Source organism: Daucus carota, chromosome 1, assembly GCF_001625215.2.
Source record: "Daucus carota subsp. sativus chromosome 1, DH1 v3.0, whole genome shotgun sequence".
Lineage (NCBI taxonomy): Eukaryota > Viridiplantae > Streptophyta > Magnoliopsida > Apiales > Apiaceae > Daucus > Daucus carota.
The window spans coordinates 37,075,306-37,102,189 of NC_030381.2; the positions used below are offsets into that span (position 1 = coordinate 37,075,306).

Here is a 26,884-nt window from a genome sequence, read left to right on the forward strand (position 1 = left end):
GATTCTTGATTCCTATAAATCAAACGGTTCTTAAAATATTTGGAAAACAAATAAAAAGGTGGGGAGAGCACGATTCCTAAAATATTTGCAAAACAAATAAAAGGCGGGGGAGAGAAAAGTACCCAAAGGGCCAAAGTGATCAAGAAAAGGAGAAATATGCGAAAAGGAAGCAGAAGAGTCACATGGGTTTCCAATACACAGCGACCAAACGAGCCTAAAAGCTTTGAATTACTCAACCAAAACCCTAATGCTAAAAGCTCTTCAACCAGTTACGAGCCCGGGCGAAGAAACTCTCATCGGACACGTTAACAGAAGCTTTAGGCTTTGGTTTTGATTGCTTACATTATGATTTCAAGGTTGTTAGACTTGTATCGTGCTCTGTTCCTGTTGAAATTTATTCTGCAATTAGGAATTCCTGGGAAATCATTAGGCATAATCCCACGGATACTCCTTATGCCTATGAAGAGGTATGATGGCTTTTGATCTACACAAGGAGGCCTTTATTTGTAACATTGGGCTGCCTATCAGCTCTCAAATTGCTGTTATTGTTGACTTGGAGAATTCTGTTGCTGTTTGTAACCTTGATCAATTGCATAATCAGTTTAGCTTGTGGACATTAGACGATGAGGCATGCCTTAGTGGTGGAGGTGGAAGTAAGGCATCATGGACGACGAAGTTCATTGTTGATTTAGGCGTGCCACTAGATCTTGGGGAAGGTGTTTTCAACATTGTTGAGTTCTTGATACAACCTCAAGAACTTGGACGTCTATGGTTTTCATACAACTCTGAGAAGAAAGTGGGCAAAAATGTCAATGTCAATTCTTATTCTGAGAAGTATACAGAGAGCTTGCTTTCTGTTGCAGGACCCGAACTAATCAGGTGACCTAATCTGATTACGAAGATGATGAGAGATGTATTATTTCAGCTTTTTACTAATCTACATTAGTTTAGTTTCTTAAGTCTCGTTGTATTTCCTTTGTCATTGTTATCCACGAGAATTGACCTGTTTGACTTATCTTATTTTTCAGAAATTAAAAAAGTACGTAAATATAAAGTTGTTTCTCGACCCACTCGTAAACATACTAAGAATTGTAAAGAGATTGCTCAATGCCCAGAACTCAACAAACTGTAATAATCTTGTTAGCAAAACCCTAGACTTCTAAATTCTAATTTGCATTAAGGTGCATTAGAGCAACCATAACTGGGCTCAGAATCTCATGTTGTTGCTATAATTGAGAGCAGGATAGCGAGGATCATCTTCCGGACTTGTAGTTGGCTCTCCAAAAATTCTCAACAAATCTGGCGAGGTAACCTCTCTCCCCTATCTCTATATTTTGTTACTTTAATCTTTACTTTTTGTTTTTACTACACCTGTTCTCCTAATTATTGTTATCTTTCCGGAATGGCAGCAATATGAAGTACTAAAGCCTGGTGGATAATCAAGGCTGTTGTGTTGATACAAGTCTGTATGAATAGATATGAAAGATTCTTCGCAAGCCAGGTACACATCCTCATATATGTTGAATGTCTAGGTTAGTTACTATATTTTTGTTTGTTGTGTTCCATGAAATGCCTGAATGAAATTTAGCAACAAAAGAATTCTTCTGGCTGAAACTGAGTATTTGTCATCAATGTGAAATTTGGTAAAACCAACTGAGTTAAATCTATATAATATCTTCGAAAATAAAGTAATCAAATAGTTACTTGATTTAGCTACTATGGTTGGAGCAAAACCTTTTCTTTTGTTTAGGAAGGTTAGCGATGATGTCATACCTTTGTTGCCACTGATCTTCTCTCCAATCTCCACTTGAAGCTGTAACCACTTCCATTAAATACTAAAGTGTACAACTGTGTAGCAGTCAAGTGCTTCTCCTAATGCAAAAGCAGCCATGCTGGTCAATTTTTACATTCAGTATTGTAAGATTTATCTGATAATCAGGGGCATAACTTCTAATTTAACACCATTTTTTTTTGTTCCATAAGAGCATCTTCGACGGTGTTGACTAAAAATGGTTGGCGAAATTGGACTTGTAAGACATTATGTAAAATTAGTCGAACCAGTAAGGTATTTTACTTTGATGGTATTGGCTATGTTGGCTGATTATATTCCAAAAATGGTATGTTATTATTATTTCAAGTTGTTATAAATAGAATATATTATTTTAAAATGGTAATAGATATGTGGAATCTTGTTACAGGTATCTAGAGGTTGGCCTAATATAGCCAATATCAAGAGGTTGGCTATAATTATAGACAAGGGTTTTGTACAATTGGAGTGGTGAAATTTATACACATTCTCTATAAATTTTATTTTTGGCATTCCAATTGCCACCTAGATATTTAGCTAAGGGCTTTATAAGGTTGAAAATGCTCTAGTATATTAATGGTTATTATCATTGATATATTTCTCTAGATTCTGTTAAGCATGTTTAATTAACCGATTGATTAATAATTAATATTTTTATATCGTATCCTTGAGGTACCGATCTCATCACTATTGACATTGACATTATTTCATATTTATTATTCGAAGTGTATTTCTATCACATAAAAAAAAAAATTAAAAACAATTATTTTGACAATAATATGATTTCAGTTTATTTTTAATTTTATTTCTAATTAAAATTATTACAGTTTTGGTATTCGAACTAATTTGGATTTGATATCGAAATATCTAAATGTTGGGACTATAACTATTTAACCACATTTGCAAAACCGAATCCATCATAGATTAGAAGCCCTTAATTTGAAATCGAGAAATGGGGACGAGAGCCGACAAGGGCGAAAGGTTGACAGAAGTGGACTTGTTAATTGAGGTGCTTTCGAGGCTTCGTGTGAAGCCCTTGCTTCGTTGCAAATCCGTGTCTAAATCATGGTACGCTCTCATTTCAAGCCCTAATTTTATCAAATCTCATCTTCAACGTGCAATCACAAGCTGTGCTGTAGATGATGAGGATGAAAATAATCTCATAGTTCACTACCATAGACATTGGGATCGTCTTGAATATAAAGAAGCAGACGGCTCATTCAAACTCTTTAACCTCGGTATTGGTTATACTACGACAAATCTTAAATTTCCTTACCCTCAAGGTGAGTATCCCATCGATCCTCCCTCTCTTCTCGTTGGTTTTGTTTGCGGGATTGCTTGTGTTTGTGTTGATGACTCTGATGATTTCAATAAATTCTTTGTGCCTACTGCTAATCTTCCAAGTAATATATACCTTTGGAATCCCGCGATTAAACAATCTAAACTTATTCGTCCGCATACTATACATGCTGATGACAAGACAGAAGTTGCTTTAGGCTTTGGATTTGATCCCATTGATTTTGATTTTAAGGTTGTTAGAGTTGCTAGAGATATTTCGAGTGCCATTTTGCCCGAGGTCTATTCTACAAACAAGGATGCTTGGAGAAATATTGATTCTAACTTGACTGATGTACCCTACAGCAGAAGTTTACAGATATGCCTCCACGGATTTTTGCTTACGACTGGAAATAATGGTATGATAGCTTTTGATCTAAACAAGGAGGTGTTTGTTTGTGATATTAAGCTTCCTGTCAACATTAGTGGTGGTGGTCATCGTTTCTTATATGATGCTCGTGTCGTTGTCTTCAAGGATTCTGTTGCTTTTATTACCTCTACGTTTTCTAAACCGCATAGGATGAACTTGTGGACATTAGATGACGAGGCATGCCTTCGTGGTGGTGGAGTCCAGGCATCATGGACTCTAAAGCTTAATATTGGTCTTGATGAAGACTTTTACTATTTCCAGGGCCTTTATAACAGCATTGACTTATTATTCCTTTATATGGGAAAGTGCTTCCTGTACAATTTAGACATGAATTTGAGCAGATATAAATATCCTAGAGAGTTTAGTTATTTTGAAGAAGACGCTTTCAAGTATTCGGAGAGCCTGCTTTCATTTGCAGGATCTATACCAGTCAACTGGCCTGCTGATAAAGAAGATAATTATGAAAGTGAAGTGGATCTGGAAGATTGTAATTATGATAGCGAAGTGGATCTGGAAGATTGTAATTATGATAGCGAAGTGGATCTGGAAGCTGGTAATTATGAAAGAGAAGTGGATCTGGAAGCTGGTAATTGTGAAAGCGAAGTGTATCTGGAAGTTGATACCGAGGAAAGCAATGTTGCCTCTGAAGATGATAAGGAAAGCAGTGAAGATTCCGAATATGATCCTGAGGAGAGCATTACTGATTCCGAAGATGATAATGTGGAGAGCTACGAAGACGATATTGAGGAAAGCTCTGAAGCTGATAATGGGGAATGCAGTGATGATTCTGCTAGTGAGTAATGAGAATAATTGTCACAATTATTTTATTTCTGTAGCCTTCAATTTTCTCAATCAAATTTACTATCACAAAATCATGTGCATTGACATTGTTAAACTTTTACTATATATTAAAGTTGTCAAACTTTTGTTTTGATTTAATATCTTTTTACTCCAATTTTATCTGTGATCTTTCCATTGTCAAACTATCTGACGCTTAATAGTACCTTCTATCAATACTTATATTGCTACTGTTCTTATAAAACTTAACTGAATGACTAAAATCACAAATTTTTGTAACGTTGGTGATGACATTTAGTAAAATAATTGTCTGGTTATGTTTCTAATGGAGGTAGCAAAAAATAAATTTAGCTACTATTGGAATTAAACAAAGCAAATTGGACGTGCAATTCTATCTTGTGATTGGTCAATTTCTTCCTTTTGCAATTTGGTGATTTCAAAAATGCAGTTCCTGCTGTCTTTGTGGTTGCTGGCTTGAACCTATCAGTTGAAGCTAATTTTTAATTTTCATGGAATATGTGTGCAAATGTAGTAATCCTTGTTTTATTGTTGGATATGAAGAGTGTCCGGAAAGAAGTGACAGCGGCGTTGTACAGTTTACTTCTTATAACTTCTTTAGGAAATCATTTAATAGCGAGGATCATCTTCCAAGACTTGTAGCCGGCTCTCCAAAAATTTAAAAAATGTGGCGAGGTAACTTCTCTCCCTATCTCTATATTTTATTAATTCAATCTTTACCCCTTTTCTCTTCTTCTACACCCGTTCCCCAACGTGCTATATCTTGCACATCCTTTTCCTCAACTATCAGTCTCCTAGTTATTGTTATATTTCCGCAATGGCATATATGAAATACAGGTAGATACTCTGACTTATGAGTCACTTTACAAGTAATATAGGTTGTGACTCTGAGCGAGGCAAATTGCAAACCTTAATAATCGAAGAGATTGTATGATGTACCGGAATCTTAATATTTAAGATCCTTACATATTAATTTTCTAATATACCTGTATCTGTGTTGCGCATGTTCCATTCAGTGACCGACATCTTAGTTTGATGGTGGAATGTAACATCGAGTCTAGCAAAGCTGTACGGGATGAATGTTGTGTCAGCTGTCCCAGTGGTGGAAGAAAATACTCCAGAAGATCAATATTACAAATAATAATTTCACTGATTCGAAGTGAATCTGTAAAGTTGAGATGAAGTTATCAATTGCGATAGCAATCGATCTTATTGAACTGAAAAAATGAGAATTTGATGCTTGCGCAGGGACGGAACCAGAAAAAAAAAATATGGAGGGGCGAAATTTATTTATGCAAAAAATACATTCCGACAATCTAGATTTTATTGACAAGTTTATGAATTTGTATGTACAAAATCCAAATTTACATGAGATTCTTATATATATTTGAAGGGACCATCAAGATTTATTAGTTTGAGGGGAGTGGGGACCAAATGAACTCTCTGGTCAATTCCTATACTCAAAATTGAATAAATACAAGCTTTTTGGGAGATTTTTTGGGGGGACAGAATGACTATATAATCAATTTTTATACTCTAAATAGAATCAATTTAAGTTCTTAGGGGAGGTTTTGGGGGGACCATGGTCAATCCATGCCCTCCCCTTTCCTTCCCTGTGCTTGCGATAGCTTCATAGCGAGCAACAATGGCGGAACCGTGTTGCAGGCTCTCATACCATATAAAGAGATGAAGATAAGAACAAACTGGAAAAGAAAATTGTATTGACTACTTGCTTCTGTACATTGTATTGTCCAGTTATACACATGATCTAGCTAGTGGAAAAGAAAGAATGAGAGTAATAATTCCTAACTAACTTTCTCACCTAAGTTCTCTAATTTAATTTGCTATTTATGTACATGTGTGCCCTCTGAACTTTGACTTAATTTATCTGTTTGCTTTCAGTGTGTTACATTGTTTGATATATCCTCAATATCTAGTTACTCTCATTCTTTCTTTTACCGGGTTTTTTTTCCTTCTGCTACACCTGTTCCCCAACCTGCCATATTTGCACATCTCTTTCCTCAACTATCAGTCTCCTAATTATTGTTATCTTTCCGGAATGGCAGCTATGAAGTACTAAAGCCCGGTGGATAGTGAAGGCTGTCGTATTGATACAAGTCTGGATGAATAGATATGAAAGATTCTTCACAAGCCAGGTTAGTTAATTAATCTTGTTTGTTGTGTTTGATGAAATGCCTGAATGAAATTTAGCAACAAAATTTTTTTTACTGACCGAAACCGAGGAGTACTAGTCATCAATGTGAAATTTAGTAAAACCAAATGAGTCGGATCTATATAAAATTTTGAAAATAAAGTAATCAAATAGTTAACTTGATTTAGCTACTATGGTTGGAGCAGAACTTTTTTTTTTTTGTTTAGGAAGGTTAATGATGCTGTCATACCATTGTTGCCACACTGATCTCCTCTCCAATCTCTACTCTAAGATGTAATCACTTCCGTTATCTACTAAATTTAGGCATGAATTTCGATTTTTAATAAGAAATTGAGTCTTAAAAATTTATTGTTGATGTACACATTACATTTTTGGACATTTAATAATAAATGAATATTGATCGACTTATATATGGTAAAATCTAAATCCCGACTTGAAATTAACATCAAGCCATAACCCAAACTGGACCTGAACGTTTGGACATTTGGAGAGATTCAGTTATTTATTTGAGATTTAAGTGGACATTTCTTGACATAAAACTTTTCAATATAACTGCTCATAATTTATATTTATCTTCATATTAAAAAATCATGTGTTCTAGATGTTTATATCCATGAATTTGCTCTATCATTTAAATGTTTTTTTTCCATTTATCAACTTCAAGACTTCGTGAGAAAATAAAAAAAATTCTAATGATTATTTATTCCGACATTAAAGAGAGCTATCTTTTATGTATTCTTAAATCAGGAAGAAGAGACTGGCAATGCTAATAACAAGACGTGGATAGTTTGTATCGACCTATGAGATCTAGAGCTATTTTCTTGAATGAAGTACAAGTGTACAACTGCGTAGCAGTCAAGTGCTTTCCTAACGCTAAAGCAGCCATGCAGGTCAATTTTTACATTCGGTATTGTAAGATTTATCTCAGAATCAGGGGCATAACTTCTAATTTAACACCATATTCTTTTTCTTTTTGTTCCATAAGAGAATTCATAAGGGTGTTGGCTAAAAATGGTTGGTTAAATTGGATGTCACAATTAATATTTCATTATTTTACCATTTTCTTTATTATATAATTCTGGCTTTACTGATTTTATACAATTTAAACTCTTATCAACCTTTTTTAATAATAATTCATTCATGTGAATGAATAATTTTTAAAAAAGTCTGATAAGAGTTTAAATTACTATGCATTATCACGTGAATGAATTATTTTTAAAAAAGGCTGATAAGAGTGTATTAAATTAGTAAACACAAAAAAAAGGATGAAAAATTAATTGGGACATAGAAGGAATTAATGCATTGTTTTTGTGAAAGAAGAGAAGGATAGAATTGAAATTAAAAAAATCTAAAAATTACACAAAATTCGGTGTAATTTTTGGTGTCACACCAAAATGGTGTGATTTTTAGAGTTGGGTTGGAGATGGTCTTGTTGTGTTCGTTTAAGGGAGAACGGAATGAGTAAAAACAAAAGAAAACATTAAAGTAGAACATAAGTTCGTTTTTTTGGTTGGGGAGAATGGAATGGTGGAATAGAATGAGTAAAAACAAAAGAAAATAAAAAATTAGTGCAAAGTTATTGTGGTGCGATTTGAGAAAAGAGTGGAAATAGGAGAGAATGGATCATTCCTTCTCGAGTTGGGGGGTGACATCTAATTAATGGTTTAAGAGAATGAATTAGGAAGGAAGGAAAGTTTTGAACAAGTGTCGATAATATAGTTCAAATCTATACCCTTACTTTTAAATTCATTCACCCCAACCAACCACAACATAATATGCTAATTAAGTGAACTTACGAATTTTGGTACTCTGTCCAAACAATTAACATTTGGGACGATGTAAGATTCGCCAATATAGTAATGGCAACTTAGATCTTGCAGATGAACAGTAGGGCGTAGGTCATTCCTGTTATTGTTTTCTTAGTTTTGGTCAGGACAAGTTATTGTAACATTGTAACGCTCCCATCTGCATTTTGACTAGTGGATTTCATTGTATATATCAGCCTTCAAGTTTGACCTGTGCTTGCTCTCAATCTTGTATCTGAATTTATCATAAATAATTTTAAATACCTAATTGAATCATTGGAAATTTTCTTTTTCTCTCATTTTATATGGTTGATTGGTTGTTTAAATTTGGTTAGTCAAAGCTGTGCTTGCATGTATGTGCAAAAACATTTGTACATGGTTTTATTAATAAATAGTTGGAATGAACTGTTTTAAACATAAGGACAGCGACTGGGATTTCGATTTTTGGTTCATAGTTATGGCAAGTTTTCAAATTGCCGAGTATATTGCAAAGTGATAATAGTTGGAAACCTCGAGCTGGGTGTCGAGAATGGAGTCATATCTTTTTTAATCATGCTGCTATGAGTGGAGTGGGATTCTCGTAGATAATTACTATCTTTGTTATTATTATTATTATTTTATTATTTCTTTTTTACTGCTAGGCATGTCTTCTTACTATTTTCTGTGGGATATCTAGTTTTGTGTATGCGTTATATAAGGATTATGGAATATGGTGCACTTCTAAATTAATTGTTACAACTCATCACTCATGCATTGAGCGCCAGTTTTATGCTTGTATGGGGTTTTTTGAAGTACAAACCTAAGATTTTATTAGGACGTGCAAATTCAAATTTATCACTGCAATTATAGATGCCAGTATGCCCCTAAAAAATTGGTTGTACATGGTTCAGTTCAGTATCTAGATTAGATTGTTACTATATAAACATGCATAAAAATTTAAACAGATGAAAGAGTTGTTTTCAAAATGCTCAAAGAATAGAATGCTTACTGTACCAAATATTTCCAAATGATAGCTTGGGGATTACGACATAGCCCTGGGTAGCTGAAGTGGGAAAAACAGAAAATGATATGTTGTCTTTGCTTCCTCTTTCAACCCCTGCACCTCCACATAAATCAGTTCTCATTGACGATATTAAAATGCCAGATTTCAAGCAGTTCTTTGAAAGCAAGGGTATCCAGGTACATCAAAATGTCTATAGTTTATAATTATTGAGTTGTTTATATTTGATCAAGTCCCATTCCTGAGAAGCCCTTATCCGCTTACTAGGAATGGTCATGGATGTTGCTAATGGGTAGATTCTTGACATCCTTTTCAGGTGGAATTTGCTGGAGTTGGGGCGATGAGATGTGAGGAGCATGTGACACTGCGAAAGGTTGGGGATGCAAGTCAGAAGGTAAGAAGAACTTTACCATTATTGTATATTACTAACCCTAGAGGTTCACATTAGGGAAATTGCTATTCATGTCACCATTGTGTTTGACTCTGGCATAAAAATTTTGTGTAGGATGGTGGTGCTACCATTCAACAAATCGGTGATTGAAGGTCCCTTGTCGGCTTGTCAAAGGAATATCACTTTATCAGAAACTATATATATTCACAATTTTATTTACTTTGATCCTGAGCACCATACGAAATTGTAATTTTCTGTAGAATGTTAGCAGTCCTCACTCTTCAGCCGTCTGTTGTTTATCTTTAGTGTATGTGAGCATTCACGTCGGGAACCCAATCCATATCCCTATATATTTACTAAAAACAGCAAGTCCTCAAAAATTTCCCTAAAATTATTAGCTCTTAGAGGACTCTCATTGGGAGCCCCATTCCCAACCCCAAAATCATACTAAATATAGTAAGTCTCTAAAATAATTTTTAGAATTTAGTTTTCTGTTCAAAAGTTCCTGCATTCCCTTCCCCATCTTCATCTTTATTTTCATTTTTTATTAGTTTGTTTCTCTTTCTTTGTCAGAATTTGAAAAGTTTTAGATAAAAAAGAGTAAAGTACTGGTGGAGCTGTGTGTGCATGTTCAGGTTGGAGGTGAAATGGGGATATACAGTGTAACCGCATATCTGGGGGCTTGATTGTAGTCCCTAACCCTATACCCCATTTTGAGGCTCCGGATGGAAGATGGATTTTAGTAAAAAGTTAGATATTTCCTCAAATATTTGAAGATGGGGATCCCATTGGGAATGCTCTAAAAGAGAACGATTTCCATCCCATTCCCTATCCCCATCCTCATATTCCTTTTACTTGCTTCTTTATCTTTATTATATCTGAAAAACAGCCGGGTTTACATGTAATATGCGATGCGGGATGTACTGTATGTCTCCATATATGGGGATCCAATTTTGAACTGTATAATTCCTCATTTGGGGTTTCCAATGGAGCACTGCCTTTGCACAAATTAGTATAAATATCCGTAAATAATGAAGATAAGATGCAGATGAAGAACTGGATTTGAATGCTTATGCTACTAGAGACTTGCATAGGTCATCACTCGGTGATAAATTCGATCAATCCATAGTTTTGCATATAAATAACAAATGAGGGATTTTGGTTCAAATTCATTAATCATATCTGGATTTTGTCACTTTTTTGTTTTGTCTTAGACTCTTGATAGTGTATTGACTTTGTTTTCTCAACCTCGCAGTTGCACTTTCAACGTTTTGCGGCTGTGGTTTGGTTTTGCTTGGTTATCGATTCTAGTTTTATGCCGTGCGAGTTAATGTTTGTTACCGATATTAGTATATCGCTTTTGCAAAGAAAGTTCTTTGTTAGGAGGATTAGGGCCCGCACAGGATATTAGGACAAGGCAATACATGTGCCTGTTTGGGGTTAAGAAGCAAGGGCTTCATTTGAGCGGAAGCCCGAAAGAGAAGCTGGGCTTGCCTTTGGGAAAAAAAGTCTAGCGCTTAAAGTTGACTCCGGAAGAGAAAAAACAGAAGTCAGGAATCCATGCTTTTTTTATTCTCTTCTCACCTTCCAAAACACCACCTCACTAACTAACAGAAAAACACAGCAGTTGTGCTCTTCTTTAATGAGCCTTCATTATCTGTGTATCTCCTAGGCGTGCTGGATTTATTTAATTTATAAGTCATATTTAATGTGAAATTAATATAATTTTATTCGTAGAATGCATTTACTTGATTAAAGTTTAATACTTCATTTATCAAAACTTATTTCATATGCAATATTAAAGTGTGCGCTTGTATTTTTCAAGTTTTTTTATATTAAAGACAATAATATTGCTCGTTTTACGATTCAAAACCTGAAGTTAAATCTGAATTGATCTTGATGAGAATAAATTTAATTTTCTATGAATGATTTTTTTACCATTTTTATCTAATTATATACAATAAAACTTAAGTATATATATCCGTAATTTTGTTAGTTTTACACAATAAAAAATGATCCTTAATTGTTACATTATTTTTATTTAAATTATCTGTGTTTAGTATTTTGTATTTAAATTTCTAAGCAAGTTTATCTATTATCAATTTATATTCTTTTGAAAATAAATCACTTCTTTTAAATTTAGCCAAACAACCCCCATAGTTGTTGTATTATAATTTGGATTTGGATTAAAATCTGGATTTGTTTCCGAGGACAGGCTTAATTATTAACACAAATAACTTGTTGCTGCCATTTCACTACAACAATCATACAACATTGTTTGAATTTCCATCGAGGTTTAGCTACTTGGGTGATTGACAGGAAAGCGGGAATTTTTTTGAATACGAGATGGGGATCATGGAAGGTTTTATAATAAATTTGGGATTGGGGTGGATTTTGGGATTAGTATCGGTCTGTTTCGAAATTTTTTCGATTTTTATGATAAATATAATATTTATATATTAATATTTTATAAAATATTAGTGATAAATATTTTATATATGTAAATTTAAATGATTCCCATCATTTTGTTGATTAAAGTGTTTCATGTATAATACAAATTAATTATAATAATCTAATTTTATCTTTTACTATTATTATTAATACGTGTTAGTTTGAATTGGTGCTTAAAATATTATATAAAAACAGAAGAATATTATACATCATGATTCATGATTTACAAATATAGTTATAATTAAAAGTTATATTATTTAACATATATTATTATAATACTTTTGAAAAGAAGATAAATTTCTTGAATGTTCGCGGGGATTCGTGTTAAAGCCAGTGTTACAGAAATCGGGAATCGGACCTAATCGGTCGAGCTACCGATTTAAGGATTAATCGGAAATCGGGGATTAATCGGAAGGATTAATCGGAGTTAAAATCGGGTTTCTTTTAATATTAAAATATTATTTAATATTTAGTTATTATTATATTAGCTATTTAGTAACTAATATATTTACTATATTCATAAACTCTATAATTATTCATATTTAAAGTAATATAGTATTTTAATTTTAATAATTTATCACATATACTTCGATTATTGAATATATATATAAGGATTAATCGGATTTCAAAAATCGGATCGATGGCCGACCTTGCAGAGGATTAATCGGGGATTTATCGGTTAAATCGGAGATTTTTAGAACACTGGTTAAAGCAGGGATCGCGGGGCAAAATATTCCTCTCTGGAATCGGGATGGATTCGAAAGTTGATATTCGGTTCGGGATTCTGGGAGAAGAATAGCATTTTGCCATTTTCCCATCCCCAAGTAACCCCATGCGCCTATAAGTTTCATCTAATGTGTGATTGTATTCTTTTCTTTGCACACAGTGACACACTTGCCAGTAGGGGTGAGCAAAAAACCGAATAAATCCGAAACCGAAACCGAAACCGTCAAAAACCGCTAGAATCCGAACCGTATAAAACCGAACCGAACCCGAAACCGAAAATTTTAAAACCGAACCCGAAACCGATTATGCGGTTCCGGTTATAGCTAGGAACCGATCCGAAAAAAACCGAACCGATCCGATTTTTAAAATAATTATAATATTTATATAATATTTTATATTTATAATATTTATAGTATTATTTATATTTTAAAAATACAAACTTATATATATATCTACTAGAAATCTAGAGTTTCTGGGATAAATAGGACTTGGGTCTGTGCTAGTAGTTTGGGCTCTTGATATGCTGCTTGCCTGCTTCTGTTTCTTCTTGTTTGCTATTTTATTTTTTAGTTGCTTCTTTTTTTGCACGTAAATTCTCTCTCTTTGCTAGTGATCCTAATGCTTTTTATTTTATTTCTCTGCTAGTCCTTTACTCCAGAAAGAGACTTCCTTCAACTCCATCCTGAGTCTCCTGACTAAACATACACATTTTAAATAGCATTTGATGAGGTTTACAATACACTAGCAAGACTTCTGGATTTGTTTATTGCCTGTAACTTGATTTAGTGCTAGTGCTGGTTCACAGAATGTTCTACCTAGCAGGCAACATGCAATAGCGTGACTGAACTAAATTTGTATTAATACCTATGTAGACTTATGAATTTTTATGTTTTCTATGTTTAAACTTCGGATGGATGCATAATTTTAAGTTAAGTTTAATTATTTATGTATAATTTTTCTTTTTTTCTTTCATGCGGTTTTATAACCGAAACCGAACCGATAGAAACCGAATCCGAGGTTTTGGAACCGAAACCGAAACCGAGGATGAGATTGCGGTTGAGGTTTTTGATTTCTAAAACCGAGGGCATGCGGTTCCGGTTGCGGTTTTATCCAAAAACCGCACCGAACCCGCATCCGCTCTACCCTACTTGCCAGTGATCACTTGTGAGGACATCTGATGGAGTAACATTTAACTGTCTAAGAGCAAGTCCAACTGGTTACCTATCTCGTTAATTATTATTAATAATATAAAAGAATAAATTCTAGTGAGTTTTAAAGGGGTGTATTGGATTGGAATTTTAAAGTAATTTTTTGCATTAATAAAATCCGAGGGTATTCGATTGGAATTGTTTGAAATCCTGAGGTATTCGATTGAGATTTTAAATTATGCTACAAAATCTGGTGGTATTCAATTGGGATTTTAAATTATGTTTTAAAATCTGATGGTATTCAATTGGGATTGTTTAAAATCTATTAAAATCTGATGGTATTCAAATGTTGATGGATTTTTTTGGATTTCATAAAATGATAGATTTTGTGGCATTCTTCAGTGTATTATAAATTTTTTGAAATCTCATTAAAATCAATGGAATTTTGAAGCATTTTGCTTAAATCCTATCAACTCTATGACATTTTATCAAGAATCCACACAAAATCAAAATCACATGCAATTTATTAAAATCCATAGACTAAAAACAATCCATTAAAATTCCAATCGAATATAGTGTCAACTCCAATAGCAATCTCTATATTTGTTCTCTTAAGATTATTTTAATAATAAATTTGAGAGAGAGAATGAAAAAGGAGGGAAAAGACAAAGAAAGAAAGAGAGATGATTATTTTATTCATAAATATTGAATATGTAATGGCTAGGAGTTACTTATAAATAGGTAATGGCTAAAAGATTTAAGGTTATGATAGTAATTTAGATAACCATTAAAATAATGTTAGAGTACATTTTTTTGACAAATTATCTAAATGTGAGTTTACGACCTGATATAGTAATTTATTGAACTTGCTCTGAATCCCGAATTAACTGGAATATACAATCTAAAAACAGGGCCGCCACGATCTCAAATTTTGGCTCCAGCATAAAATTATTTTCAAATGATGTAGTGGACAAGTAATTTTGAACATTTGCTACCGTATACCAGAAACCTCACTTCACTTGTAAACTCAATTTCAGTATATCTTATCTCTATCTTAAACTAGAATCTCAAAAATGAATTGACACATAATATTAGGTATTTTGGCTGATTTGTTTTTTTTCCTGAATAAAATATTATATTTTATTTCTATTAAGAAAATTAAAAATCAATATTATTATTATATGATTAAAATAATTAAAATTACGTATAAACATTCAAAAAATTTATGAATAGACATATATACTCGTTCAATTTGCTAAAACCAAAATCAAGCTTTCCAGAGTACTTCTAATGGGAGGTCTTAATGTGGCATGAGGTTACTTGGCACCTTCTTCAATATTCTATAGGAGTCTTTGGGTACTGAGTTTGGCAAGGAGTGCTAATCTGGGTGTTAAAGTTCGGCATTCATAAAGTAGGGATTCAATTTGTTTTTATAACATGTTTTCCACACTATCACTAGAATATTTTTGTGATGAGATTAACACTTGATATCATGAAATGTCAATATTGGAGTGTTTTAAAAATAAGGGTATCTCCATTTAATAATGTGTCAAAGTTAACACCCTTCTAACCAAATGTACTCATTTAACCGGGATGCAAATTTTGAGACAAATCTTGAATTTTCTGGTTCTTAGGGTCCTCATTTTTTTGGGTAAAATTTACAAATTCATATGAATTATTTTATCATGTTTAATAAATGAAACACATAAAAGAAAATAAATATACATATTATCATATATTTTAGTAATTCGTTCAATCAATTTTTTAATAAAATAATTTTGATTCATCCTGTAGTCAATATCATATGAAATCAAATCGTATAAACTTAAATTTACACCAAAAATATTAAATGAGGATACTTTAAAATATATCTCATCTCTATCTGGTTAGATTATTAAAAAATAATCATTATATATTATAAGCCCAAATAACAAAAGTATGTCTATTATGATATTTAAATTCTATTGCTCCTTATACAAAGTCCATGCATATTTATCTGTATAAATATAAAGAATCACATAATAATGTATATAATTATGATGTTAATATGTTTATTTAGTATAAATTTGTGAATTTTATGTAAGCAGAGTTTTAAAGATGAGGGTGTTTGAACAGAACATAAAATATTCAAATTGAATTGAGTTCGAGTATTTCATGAAAATTTAAGATGTATATATTTTTTAATATTTATAAAAATATTCCTTACCATCCAACTATATTCAAATTTTAATAGTATTTTTCTTATGAGTCATTAAGATTAAATCATGGGCTTAAGTTAATATTTTTTTCTTAGTTATTTTTATATAGTTAGATAATTTGTAATTATATATTTTATTGAAACATTATTATGTAATAACATTTTCAAGTGAATTATTATTTACTAATAATATGAACAAATTAAAATATGCGAGACTCTTTACGTTCACTATTTTTTGTCAACTTATTTTAAACACATAACACATACATGTACATTTTTACATAATTTTTTTGAAAAATAAGTAAACAAAAAGAATTGACATTAAATATTTCAACTCTTATAAATATATGTATATATTTTCAGAAAATACTACTATACTTATTTATTTGTGATTAGTATAAATAATCCAACCGGTTCTATATATGGATTATAATATTATCGGTTTTCTCACTATTGCACACGATTGCTAGAATAAATACTTAACCCGACCAAATATAAAAATTTAGGGCTTAACATAACGTATATAACCCTGGAAGAAGTGGCCCAATATTATTGCCCTCTTAGTTTTGTTCGGAGTCGGCGTTCTCTCTCATCCATAACCTCAATCAAACGAGATAGCGAAGGCTATACTAAGGTTAAATAGGTTCGAATTATGATCTTTTGTTGTTGCTGTGTGTTTTATGTTCTTGCATTGGGTTACCAGATATATGTTTACTAGTCCTTAACTGTTTTGTAAAATTCCTCAATCGAAATAATATAACTGTGTGATCTTTTTTAGAACTCCTACAAAACTTTAGTAGTGTGCTAGTCATACTAAAGCTTGTACAAATTAGTATTTCCGCGTGAGGAATCCATCTTGGCGGAAGATGTCTGTGTAGGCTAAGCGAAAGCTTATACCGGAACCCGAGTTTGCAATGCACTGGTGATATGTTGTGTACTTCTATTATGAACCCAATTGATCCCTAGAAGAATCTTATTCATTTGCTAGAGCACCCAGTAAAATACGTAGTTGCATGTATTTTGAACCTTGTTACAATTTGAGGTACCGGCTGAAGTATGCCCCCAAACAAAGCCCTAGTATAAAGAGGCTTGCAGTAGTAATCGGTGAAGTTATTACCAGGTGCCATGTGCTCTGTCGAATTTTCACTACTAGATTTTTACATTTAGATAATTTAAAACAAATATTTGTGACATTAATGTATAATGTATTGATCTCATTCTCAGCTTGTTAAACTTGTTCGTTATATGTTTGATGACGAGAATTATACTAGTGTCTTTTAGATGTTTGTCTGATGCATTACTATCGAGTGGAACAGTTTTCTCTATTCTTGTTGATACCTTGTTATAACTTTCTCTACATTTTTTATCTTTTCTAGAACTATCTACGGAAGCTCTAGCATGTTGATAGTCATTTAGTCTTGGCATTTTTAGTATAAATATCTGCTCACCCTGAACATAGATTCCGGCTCTGTCACTGGTTTTGCTTGCAGGTAAGATTTTTTAATCATGCAAAGCCTTGGTGGAAAGAGGAAGACAGTTTGGGAACGTGAGCCTGCATTAAACGATATAAGTGAGTGCATTATTATTGTTGACTTATATATTTTATTGTCGTCGTACTTTTAACTTGATATGTGTAAAAGGAAATAGTCGTCAAAATTTAGCTCCGCTTCTTCGTACACATTACATACTTCTTCACATTGAAGGAGAATCAGAATGCCAACCAAACAATCTTTTTAGCTTGAGGAATTACAACAAGAAAATTTCCTCAAACTTTACTCTACTCAAGTAAAAGATAATTCTATACTAGCTTTTGTATGTATTGGGAACCAATTTTCGGCACAGATGTGGTACAAAAATGAGATTTAATTTCCGAGGAAAAGGTATTGATATAGATGACTTTATCAGAATGCCAACCAAACAATCTTTTTAGCTTGAGGAATTACAACAAGAAAATTTCCTCAAACTTTACTCTACTCAAGTAAAAGATAATTCTATACTAGCTTTTGTATGTGTTGGGAACCAATTTTCGGCACAGATGTGGTACGAAAATGAGATTTAATTTCCAGGGAAAAGGTATTGATACAGATCCTGCCTGTGGTGGTAATATAAATTCACCAGAAATGAATAAATTTTGTGGTGATGTTTGAACCTATAATTAGCCTGTATATATAGTCATGTAGTCCAACTACTATGCCGCGAGTCCTTTCCAATGACATTTGATGATAGGATTGATATTTTTAACATTACAGACACTGAAATAAATTGGGCACTGTTTATTTTGATGAATACAAATTAACTCTTATGTATCAGAGCATTAAACCTTCATATATATGCTTCTAAATTCAATGGGAGTAACTTGTAGTGGGAGGAAAATACTTATACTTACTAGTAAAACCATGACTTGGTTCGGTAATTTAAGAACTTCTTTAGTATTTTTGGTCTGTCATAATTATCAATAGCAATCATTTGTGTATGATTCTTGTTGATTATAATATTATCATTTCTATCTTGTTTCCATCACTTAATTGATGTGCCATTTCACATGTTGGATATATATACAGGTCCACGTGATATGGAATATTTCCATAAGTTAGGTAGCAAGCGACCAAAATACAAGGAAAAAGATTGTAATTTGCATCTGGATGTTTATACCAAGATAGCTTTGTTAAAGGCTTCTCCTTCGGTTGTTGGCCTTGTATCTTATTCTGGTACTCAATTTATCCCATTCTATTAACTATATGATTTTATCTTTCGTATATATAATGTATTGTCAACCTATTATAAAAGAGACTGTTTTACACAATTGTTTATGGTTTAGGTGATGAGGAGATCATTCAGGGTTCAGGGACCATCATTGAGAGTAATGATAGTTGGACCATTATTCTGACTTCTGCAAATTTACTTAGACGCCCCTCACGTGGAGAGTTTGTAGAAAACAGTTTGGTTGATAATCTCAAGGTAAATAGTCTTTTTATTACTCAGAATTCAATGATATTAGTGTTTAGGACATCAATTTACTTTAATGCTAGTGGTACCATGTTCCTCATGTTGTTAGTTATTTCAAATTTTCTTTATTTGTAGATCACTGTGCACACATGTCATGGTAATTCCTACCATGGAGAAGTTGTTGCTCATGATTTTCACTACAACCTAGCTGCCATAAGATTCAAGTCGGAGATGCCACTTGCAGCTGCAATATTGGCACATGTGGATGACTCCATTAGTCTTGCTTCTGTTCCATCTTCATTTCAGCTACGTGCACATTCGAAGTCATCAAATCTTGTCCCTGGTGATAAAGTGATTGCTCTAGGGCGTTACTTTGCCGGTGACTATGACATAATGGCTGCTTATGGAGAATTTTGGTAAAATGCTAACTTATGAAATTGTGCTCTATGTCCAGTTACTGGACATGCTCGCTATAAATTGTTACGTCATTGTGGTTGGCAAGAGTGACTAAACTATTTCAGTATCATCTAACAAAAGTTTGATAGAAATGTAAATCATATACACTTTAGTACTGTGCTAGTCATACTGTAGTTCAACACATTCTTTCCATAAAGCTCATATGAATTAGTACATTTGCGTCAGGCCTCAAGACCTTGCAGAGCGGAAATCGGTTACTCTCTTGGTTTATGCAAAATGCAAATATTAGCTGCATGTGCACCTTCTGTTGTTTCAGCCATACATGTACCATCTCTGCAGAAGATGTCTGTGTGGGCTAAGTAGAGCTTATACCGAAACCTGTTGCAATGCACTGGTGATATATGGTGTACTTCTATTATGAACCCAATTGGTCCGTAGAGGAATCTTAGTCATTTGCTAAAGTGCCTAGTAATATACATAGTTGAACTTTGTTAGAACACCAATTAAGATTATTGGCAGAATACGTAGAGCAAATATGCTCCTTTTACTCCAGTTTTATATATATTCTGGTTCCTTCTTATTTTGATTATATATATATATATAGATTAGTGTTGTTGCAACTTTGGAGGCTAATGTTTGTCTACTCTACCATACTGTTTTAGTTGTATTGCATCAGATTATGTTTGTTTGTCCATGATAATAAGATATTTGATCTGTGTGTTATCAGAATAAATACTAATTTTAATGCACTAGTAAATTAAGAGTAAGCACAAGGCCGATTACATATTCTTGCTCTCTTTGCCTTTTGTCAGCCTTGAACGTCCGGAGCCCGAATATGACTGTAGAGAGCTTTTCATGGCCAATTGCATAATCACAAGGGTACGTTCTTCTTTGCCTCTTGACAGTAATAACATTTTTTTTCTTATAAATCTATATTGTTGATATATATTAGTTACTAGGATGTCCTCATCCTACCATAGTTAGCTTTAGCAAATATTAAGAAAAAATATAAGAACTTAGCAAAAATCATGGAACCTTATGAAGAAAGTAAGATTGTGTTGTTGGTTGGTTAATGCTCATCTTTATGAGCGCACTGTACAAAGCGAGTCATAATGATAGCCAATGCTAGCTAATCAAAGTTTATAATAGGTTCCTATTAAGGATGCTGATAACGATCATAGCTTGACTATCAAATAGTGGAACACGTAACAAATGATATGGTTCTTAGACATGTTACAATCTTTCATCATCTAGATCTGTTTATGTTAGTACTTGCATATTATGTTATTATTTGCTTAGCTAGGCACCTCATCAGGATTGTTTTTATGTTAGTACTTGCATCTTATGTTATTATTTGCATATTGGCCTGGCACTTTCAGTATTGTTTTACTGCCTTCTTTTGATTGTGTAGTCTGGTGATGGCGGTCCACTTGTGAATTATAATGGGGAGGTGATTGGAGTCTCCTTTTATGATTATGGATTGATACCATGGATTCCGATTAACATAGTCGGCAAATGGTGGGCGCACTTCAAGAGATCAGGGTAAGTAAAAGGACTAGCTCAATATTATAATATGCTATTGATCTTACATTTATTAATAATATTTGAAATGTGGTTTGTTGATTGTATGATGCACTTTCCTGGTTTGTTGATTGTATGGTGCAGCTTTATTCGTTCACCTAGTTACACCGATGGTTAGATGCCTAACATTTGAAATTATGGGGTTTCATGCAAATGGGGTTGGTTTTTATTAAAAACCATAATCAGTTTTCTTTTTGATTCTAGAATGCGAATATTCATTAAAATTATTTGTACTTAAATGTCAATTGTTCCCTGTTGCCTTTTTTAATGCCCATGTCTCTATTACTGTGTGTTTGTAAACATGTAATTTTTTTTGCCTACACACACACACACACACACGCACACACACACACATATACTTATAAAGCAATTGTTCAGTTACTTTTTCAAGTTCGTACGTACTATGACCTATGACTATGAGTGTGTTAAATACTTGAACAAATAAAACGTATTGTAATTCATGTCACTTGTTGGCTGTTGCTAAATATATAGTGTTAGTGTTTATGTGCGGCATGACTTTTATGTGAACTTAATCATTCAAGTTGTAACAAATCGTTACTTGCAATAGGGAATACTGCCGCCCTGCTCTCGGATTTGAAGCAACAAATCTCTATGCAGCTGATTCATGCATTTTGGAGAGGGTGATGCTGAAGTTTCCTAGCATTTGCAAAGGTGTTCTAATAGAAAAGGTAACTTACATCGAGTAGTTAAAATTACAGTTAATTTTATTGATTTTATTACTACAAATAAGTGACAATATAATGTCTCACTGATCAAAGTGTGTTTCTTAAATGCACACTATTGTGCAGGTAGAACCAGGTTCATCTGCTGATTTGTCCGGGCTCCATGCAGAAGACATTATTGTTCAATGCGGTGGGAGAACAGTTCAAAGTTTCCTTGAGGTATGAGTATGTTTTTTAGAGTATATTTTTTTTAATGATTTTATGGTTAATGCCTTCATGAACGGAATGTGGGTATAATGCGAATTGTGAGATGGAACTTACTATATGTATGATCGAAGTCTTTTTTTTGCTTTAATTTAATGTCTCTTCGTGTTATGAAAAGGTCTATAGCTAATATAATGCTATGTTGGGTCTAACCATATCCTCTGGTCTATAGATTTTTATTTTTATTTTGGTATTTTTTGGTGGTGGTGGTGGTGGTTTGGGGGGGGGGGGGGGGGGGGGGGGGGATGGGGTTTTATCAGCTACCTGATTGTTGGTGTCCACATATACAAGACTGATCTGTAACGGCGGTGTATCTATAGTTGTTCTACCCTATACACTGATAAGATTTGTAGATAGAACATTCCTAGGCACTTTATATTATGCCTTCTCCAGATATAACAGATATAACAGGGAATAGATTGGGTGTTTGTAGAGCCCACATTGTACATTCTTTCATCAGCTTACTAGAGTAGATGACGGGGCGTCTTTTACGTTACAAACTTAAATGTTATTTAACATCAGTTAACAAATTTGATCTTTAGCAGCTACCTGATTGTTTGTGTCCACATATACAAGGGTGATCTTAACTGTGGCGTTTGTCTATGTTACCCGGACTCGGCTGAAAGTGTCCAAACCGGATACGTGTCCGAGTGTCGGACTCGGCAATATTTTGAAAAAATTTCATGTTTTTGGCCTAAAATAAGTGTCGGAGTGTCCATACCCATGTCCGAGTGTCGAGTGTCGAGTGTCCGACACGGGTACTCGAGGCAAAATGAAGAGTCCGGGTAACGTAGGCGTTTGTCAGAAAAGCTTGTGCTCCCTGCTGATTTACAGCTTTGTTACTGCAAAAAAGTTTCATTAAGCTGAAAAAGTGATATGAGTTATCTATCAAAAGGTCACTTATATCCAGCAAAAGGTTGAAATCACCTTATAAAAATGGATTCATAAAAAAATTAGATTTAAAGTATGATAGAGAGTTGTTACTGATTCTGTTAAGATGTTATGTATAGTGGTATTGGGGGTTTGTTTTCTCATACATGTTTCAATGTTAATCTATCTGTAGTGTTGCCTTCTGTTGTGTCATCGACTACAACAATATGATTCGTAATCTACTGAAAGGTTTGGACAAAAGCTGCAATTGGTCTAACTTAATTTTAATATAAAACTGCTATATATGTTAACCTGTTGCCTTGAAACTAGTTATAGCTCATTCTTTTTAGTTTTTATATATCTGATATATTGAATATTAGCACAAATACTCTTTTGATATCCTAGCAGCTCCATAATGCATCTATAGCTGTTTTACCTTATACATTGATAAGATTTGTACATAGAACATTCCTAGGCACTCTATATTATGCCTTCTCCAGATAGACACAGGGGCTGGATTGGGTGTTTGTAGAGCGCACATTGTACATTCTTTCATCACCTTACTAGAGCAGATAATAGGGCGTCTATTTGCATTACAAACTTAAATTTATTTAACATTATTTTACTTATTTGATCTTTTATCTGTACGGCATAGTGATATTGCTGCAATGATAAAGTCGATAGCTCAGAAATATGTTTGTATGGTTGTTCTTGGAATATTCTCAAATCCTTCTAGTGGAAAACAATTTTAAATTTATTTTATATGTGCTATGTATCTGCCTATCAGTTTCAGTTGTTGAGTGTAATCAGCATACTAATGTCATGCTTCTGAAATGTTTTTGAAGCTACATCATATTACTGTACTGGCGACTAATTTTTGTGATAAACAACTTGTGACCATAATTTATCAATGTTTATATATTTGTTATATTGCATGGGTAATGCATTTTAGTAGTTACCTTGGATGTGGTGTGTTTATAGTTCTTTCTTGTGGTTCTTCTCTGCGTAACTGAGTTTATGAGATAATTAGTTATGGTCTGCATTCTCTCACTCATCTGAAGAAATTACTCCCATATACTTGACGTGGTCTATATACTGTTTCTTTCTTCTCTGTTATTAGTTTTTTGAGGCAATATGGGACAAAGTTGGAAATCTTGTAGATTTAGTCGTGGTACGTCAAGGGAGTGATACTCTCTTGAATCTTAATATGCATGTTGAAGCGACATCAGATCGCTTGAATAGGTCAGTTTTTTTCATGCATTGACCAACATCCACTAGTAGCACTCCGATTTTTTATTGAATATCTTGATGTTTCAGGTGGCCTAGTCGGACCTACAAATGATAAGAAACTGATTAGCTTGGCACCTTGATTAACAGGTAAGACTTGAGAGAACTTTTTCATCAATATCATTTCTTGTGACCATGAATACAATTGTTATTCACTGTTGTGGTATTATTGTATCAAATGCCCGCACTTCTGTGAACATGAATCCTGTTGTATTTCAGTACTCTTGTCGTACTAGAATTTCATGCTATACGTGATATTTAAAATAGTTCATTAGTGTGAGACAGATTGGGGACATGCATTATTAAATTTATATATCTGTTGTGGACACCTCTTCTTCTCAATCGTCACTGGTAATTATTATTTCTAGACAGTCCTGTAAAAATATATTTTTTGGTGATTCTTTTAATTCAAGACTCCTGTTTTTAGAGTAAGATATAGGGTTTTGTATCTGAGAAGACTTCTTAATTTGATGTAGCGCTTAAATCTATCCAATCCACTTAGAGAATCACAACTTACAAATATCGTCTAAAGATAACCTACAGTATTACAAGTTATACATGTATAAAATGCGGCAAAAACTATACTGACTAAACTCAAGTGAACCATGCCCCCAAACAATCGGAACTGGACATATGTGTGAACTGGTCATAATCATATGTAATGCCCTAGAATACGGAGACTCGCCATAAATATCAAACTAATGAACTCGTATCATGTTCTCTGACTGGTCACGTGGTTTAGCAATTTCTATAGCTTTGTTTTAAATAATCAATGAAGGTTTTGAGTTCTATTATTTTAATGATATCTTGGGCATGGAATTTGTTTTTTTTATGCCACTTGTTTTTGGTCTCAATCACCTATTGTCTTGTTTTCTCCAACCCCGCAGTCACACGCTTTCTAGCTGGGATTTGGTTTTGATTGCTTATTTAAAATAATTTTATGCATTGCAGGGTGAACTGTTAACAATTTTACAACATCCTTTTTGCAAAGTGTGTTCTCCGTTTTTAGGATGAGATCCTGACAGGGAATTTAGCTTGGGGCAACCAACTAACATGGACAAGTTTTCAGATGACGAGAAAAAGTAATGCAGTTTTTGACCCGTCTTTGGGGATAAACATGGTTATCTGTAACACAAATGCCTTGTTGCTATGATTATTTATAACACAATATATGTTATTTTCCTACGACAATCACACATCTTTTGAATTTCTGTCAGTATTATTGTTTGCTACTTGGTGTTCTATGGTTCCAACTTGGGCCATTATTTGTCATTAAAAAAAATCGTTTTACTCAGTAAAGTTTGTATTATGTAAACACATGTTTGGTTTATCTTGCTTTTAAAAAATTAATCAGTAATTTATGGAGGCATGTACTTTTCCTTAGAGAGCAAGTACTTATATCTAAATATACATATTATTAAAAAGGGTTAATTATCTAGTTGGTCCCTGAAGTGGGCTTAATGTATCAAATTGGTCACTGAACTCAAAACGGTATTAAGATAGCCACTGAAGTGGCCATAAATATCAAACAAATAACTTGAAATATAAGTTCAAGCAGTAAAATATTATTTATAAAGTTTTACACATTATTTTTGAATGTTACCAAAACCAAGTAAAAGGTTACGACTTCTAATATTTATGATAATATATTTAGATTTTATCAAGTTTATTTATTATTTATTTTTAATTAAAACAAAGAAAATAACTATATAATAAAATATAAATAATAAATAAACTTGATAAAATATAAATATATTATTTTAAATACTAGAAGTCATAACCTTTTAGTTGGTTGTGCTAACATTTAAAAATAATGTGTAAAACTTTATAAATAATATTTTTACTACTTGAACTCATATTTCAAGGTACTTGTTTGATATTTACGGTGACTTTTGGGACCATCTTGATACCGTTTTGAGTTTAGTGACCTACTTGATACATTAAGTCCACTTCAGTGACCAACTTGATAATTAACCCTTATTAAAAAGTATAAAAATTTGTCTTCTTTTTGATATCAAAATGAGAATTTTTCTAACAAAATAAGTCCTTATTCCTATAAATAATTTCATAAGAACACATTTATAATCAACAAGATGAAAGTAAATATTAACACCAAATCAATAAGTTACAATCAGTTAGGATAATTTAGTACAGTAAAAGTTTATACTGTAATAATCTAATATGCTATATTTTGGAATAGATATGGTTAATGCATTTTATAAAACTAAATTGTAAAAGTATATGTAAAGTGAAGAGAGATATACTTAATCCATTTTATAAAACTAAATTGTAAAATTTAAAAGGGTCATGTTCCTTACCAGCCGATTGCCGAGAAGGGGTTATCTAACATATTGTACGAGGTCGTTAGATTTAGATTTCAAGGCTCAGATCCAATGTGAGTTTTTAATATATGAGCTATAAATATCCGCTGAATAGAAGTATGCCTGGAAATGGAGTTCTCCTTTTCACGGATAATATGTGCGGACCCGTTACAGTGTGTTAGATGATAGAGATGTGCATGGTGCGGTTTGGTGCGGTTTGCACTTAAAACCGCAACCGGAACCACATAGGTGCGGTTTCTAAAATTTGAAACCGAAACCAAACCAAATATCATTGG

At 33.1% G+C, this 26,884-nt stretch overlaps 2 protein-coding genes across 10 annotated transcripts; both read left to right on the top strand.

Moving 5' to 3' along the window:
- Nucleotides 1-76: 76 nt before the first annotated feature.
- LOC108206529 (F-box/kelch-repeat protein At3g06240) lies at nt 77-10,101 on the top strand. Of its 8 annotated transcripts, XM_064082285.1 has the most exons (10): nt 79-879; nt 1,243-1,307; nt 1,410-1,501; nt 3,339-4,305; nt 4,872-5,003; nt 6,395-6,484; nt 7,249-7,391; nt 9,320-9,485; nt 9,623-9,700; nt 9,812-10,101. In XM_064082285.1, exons 3-5 carry the CDS (start codon nt 1,469-1,471, stop codon nt 4,988-4,990), a joined length of 1,119 nt encoding a protein of 372 aa, XP_063938355.1. In that variant the 5' UTR covers nt 79-879; nt 1,243-1,307; nt 1,410-1,468; the 3' UTR covers nt 4,991-5,003; nt 6,395-6,484; nt 7,249-7,391; nt 9,320-9,485; nt 9,623-9,700; nt 9,812-10,101. The 8 variants fall into 8 exon arrangements, with proteins under 8 accessions (XP_063938354.1, XP_063938355.1, XP_063938350.1 ...); XM_064082284.1 differs by having other exon boundaries at nt 77-1,307; nt 1,410-3,501; nt 3,931-4,305; XM_064082280.1 differs by having other exon boundaries at nt 79-1,307; nt 2,199-4,305.
- Nucleotides 10,102-16,723: 6,622 nt separating this feature from the next.
- Nucleotides 16,724-25,582, top strand: LOC108211871 (putative protease Do-like 14). 2 transcript variants are annotated; one of them, XM_017383583.2, is made up of 12 exons: nt 16,724-16,862; nt 17,710-17,789; nt 18,781-18,927; nt 19,038-19,177; nt 19,301-19,581; nt 20,395-20,461; nt 20,994-21,124; nt 21,732-21,852; nt 21,973-22,065; nt 24,101-24,222; nt 24,298-24,357; nt 25,219-25,582. In XM_017383583.2, the coding sequence occupies exons 2-11, from the start codon at nt 17,726-17,728 to the stop codon at nt 24,320-24,322; spliced, it is 1,191 nt and encodes a 396-aa protein (XP_017239072.1). In that variant the 5' UTR covers nt 16,724-16,862; nt 17,710-17,725; the 3' UTR covers nt 24,323-24,357; nt 25,219-25,582. The 2 variants fall into 2 exon arrangements, with proteins under 2 accessions (XP_017239072.1, XP_017239079.1); XM_017383590.2 differs by having other exon boundaries at nt 16,724-16,853.
- The last annotated feature ends 1,302 nt before the right edge of the window (nt 25,583-26,884 follow it).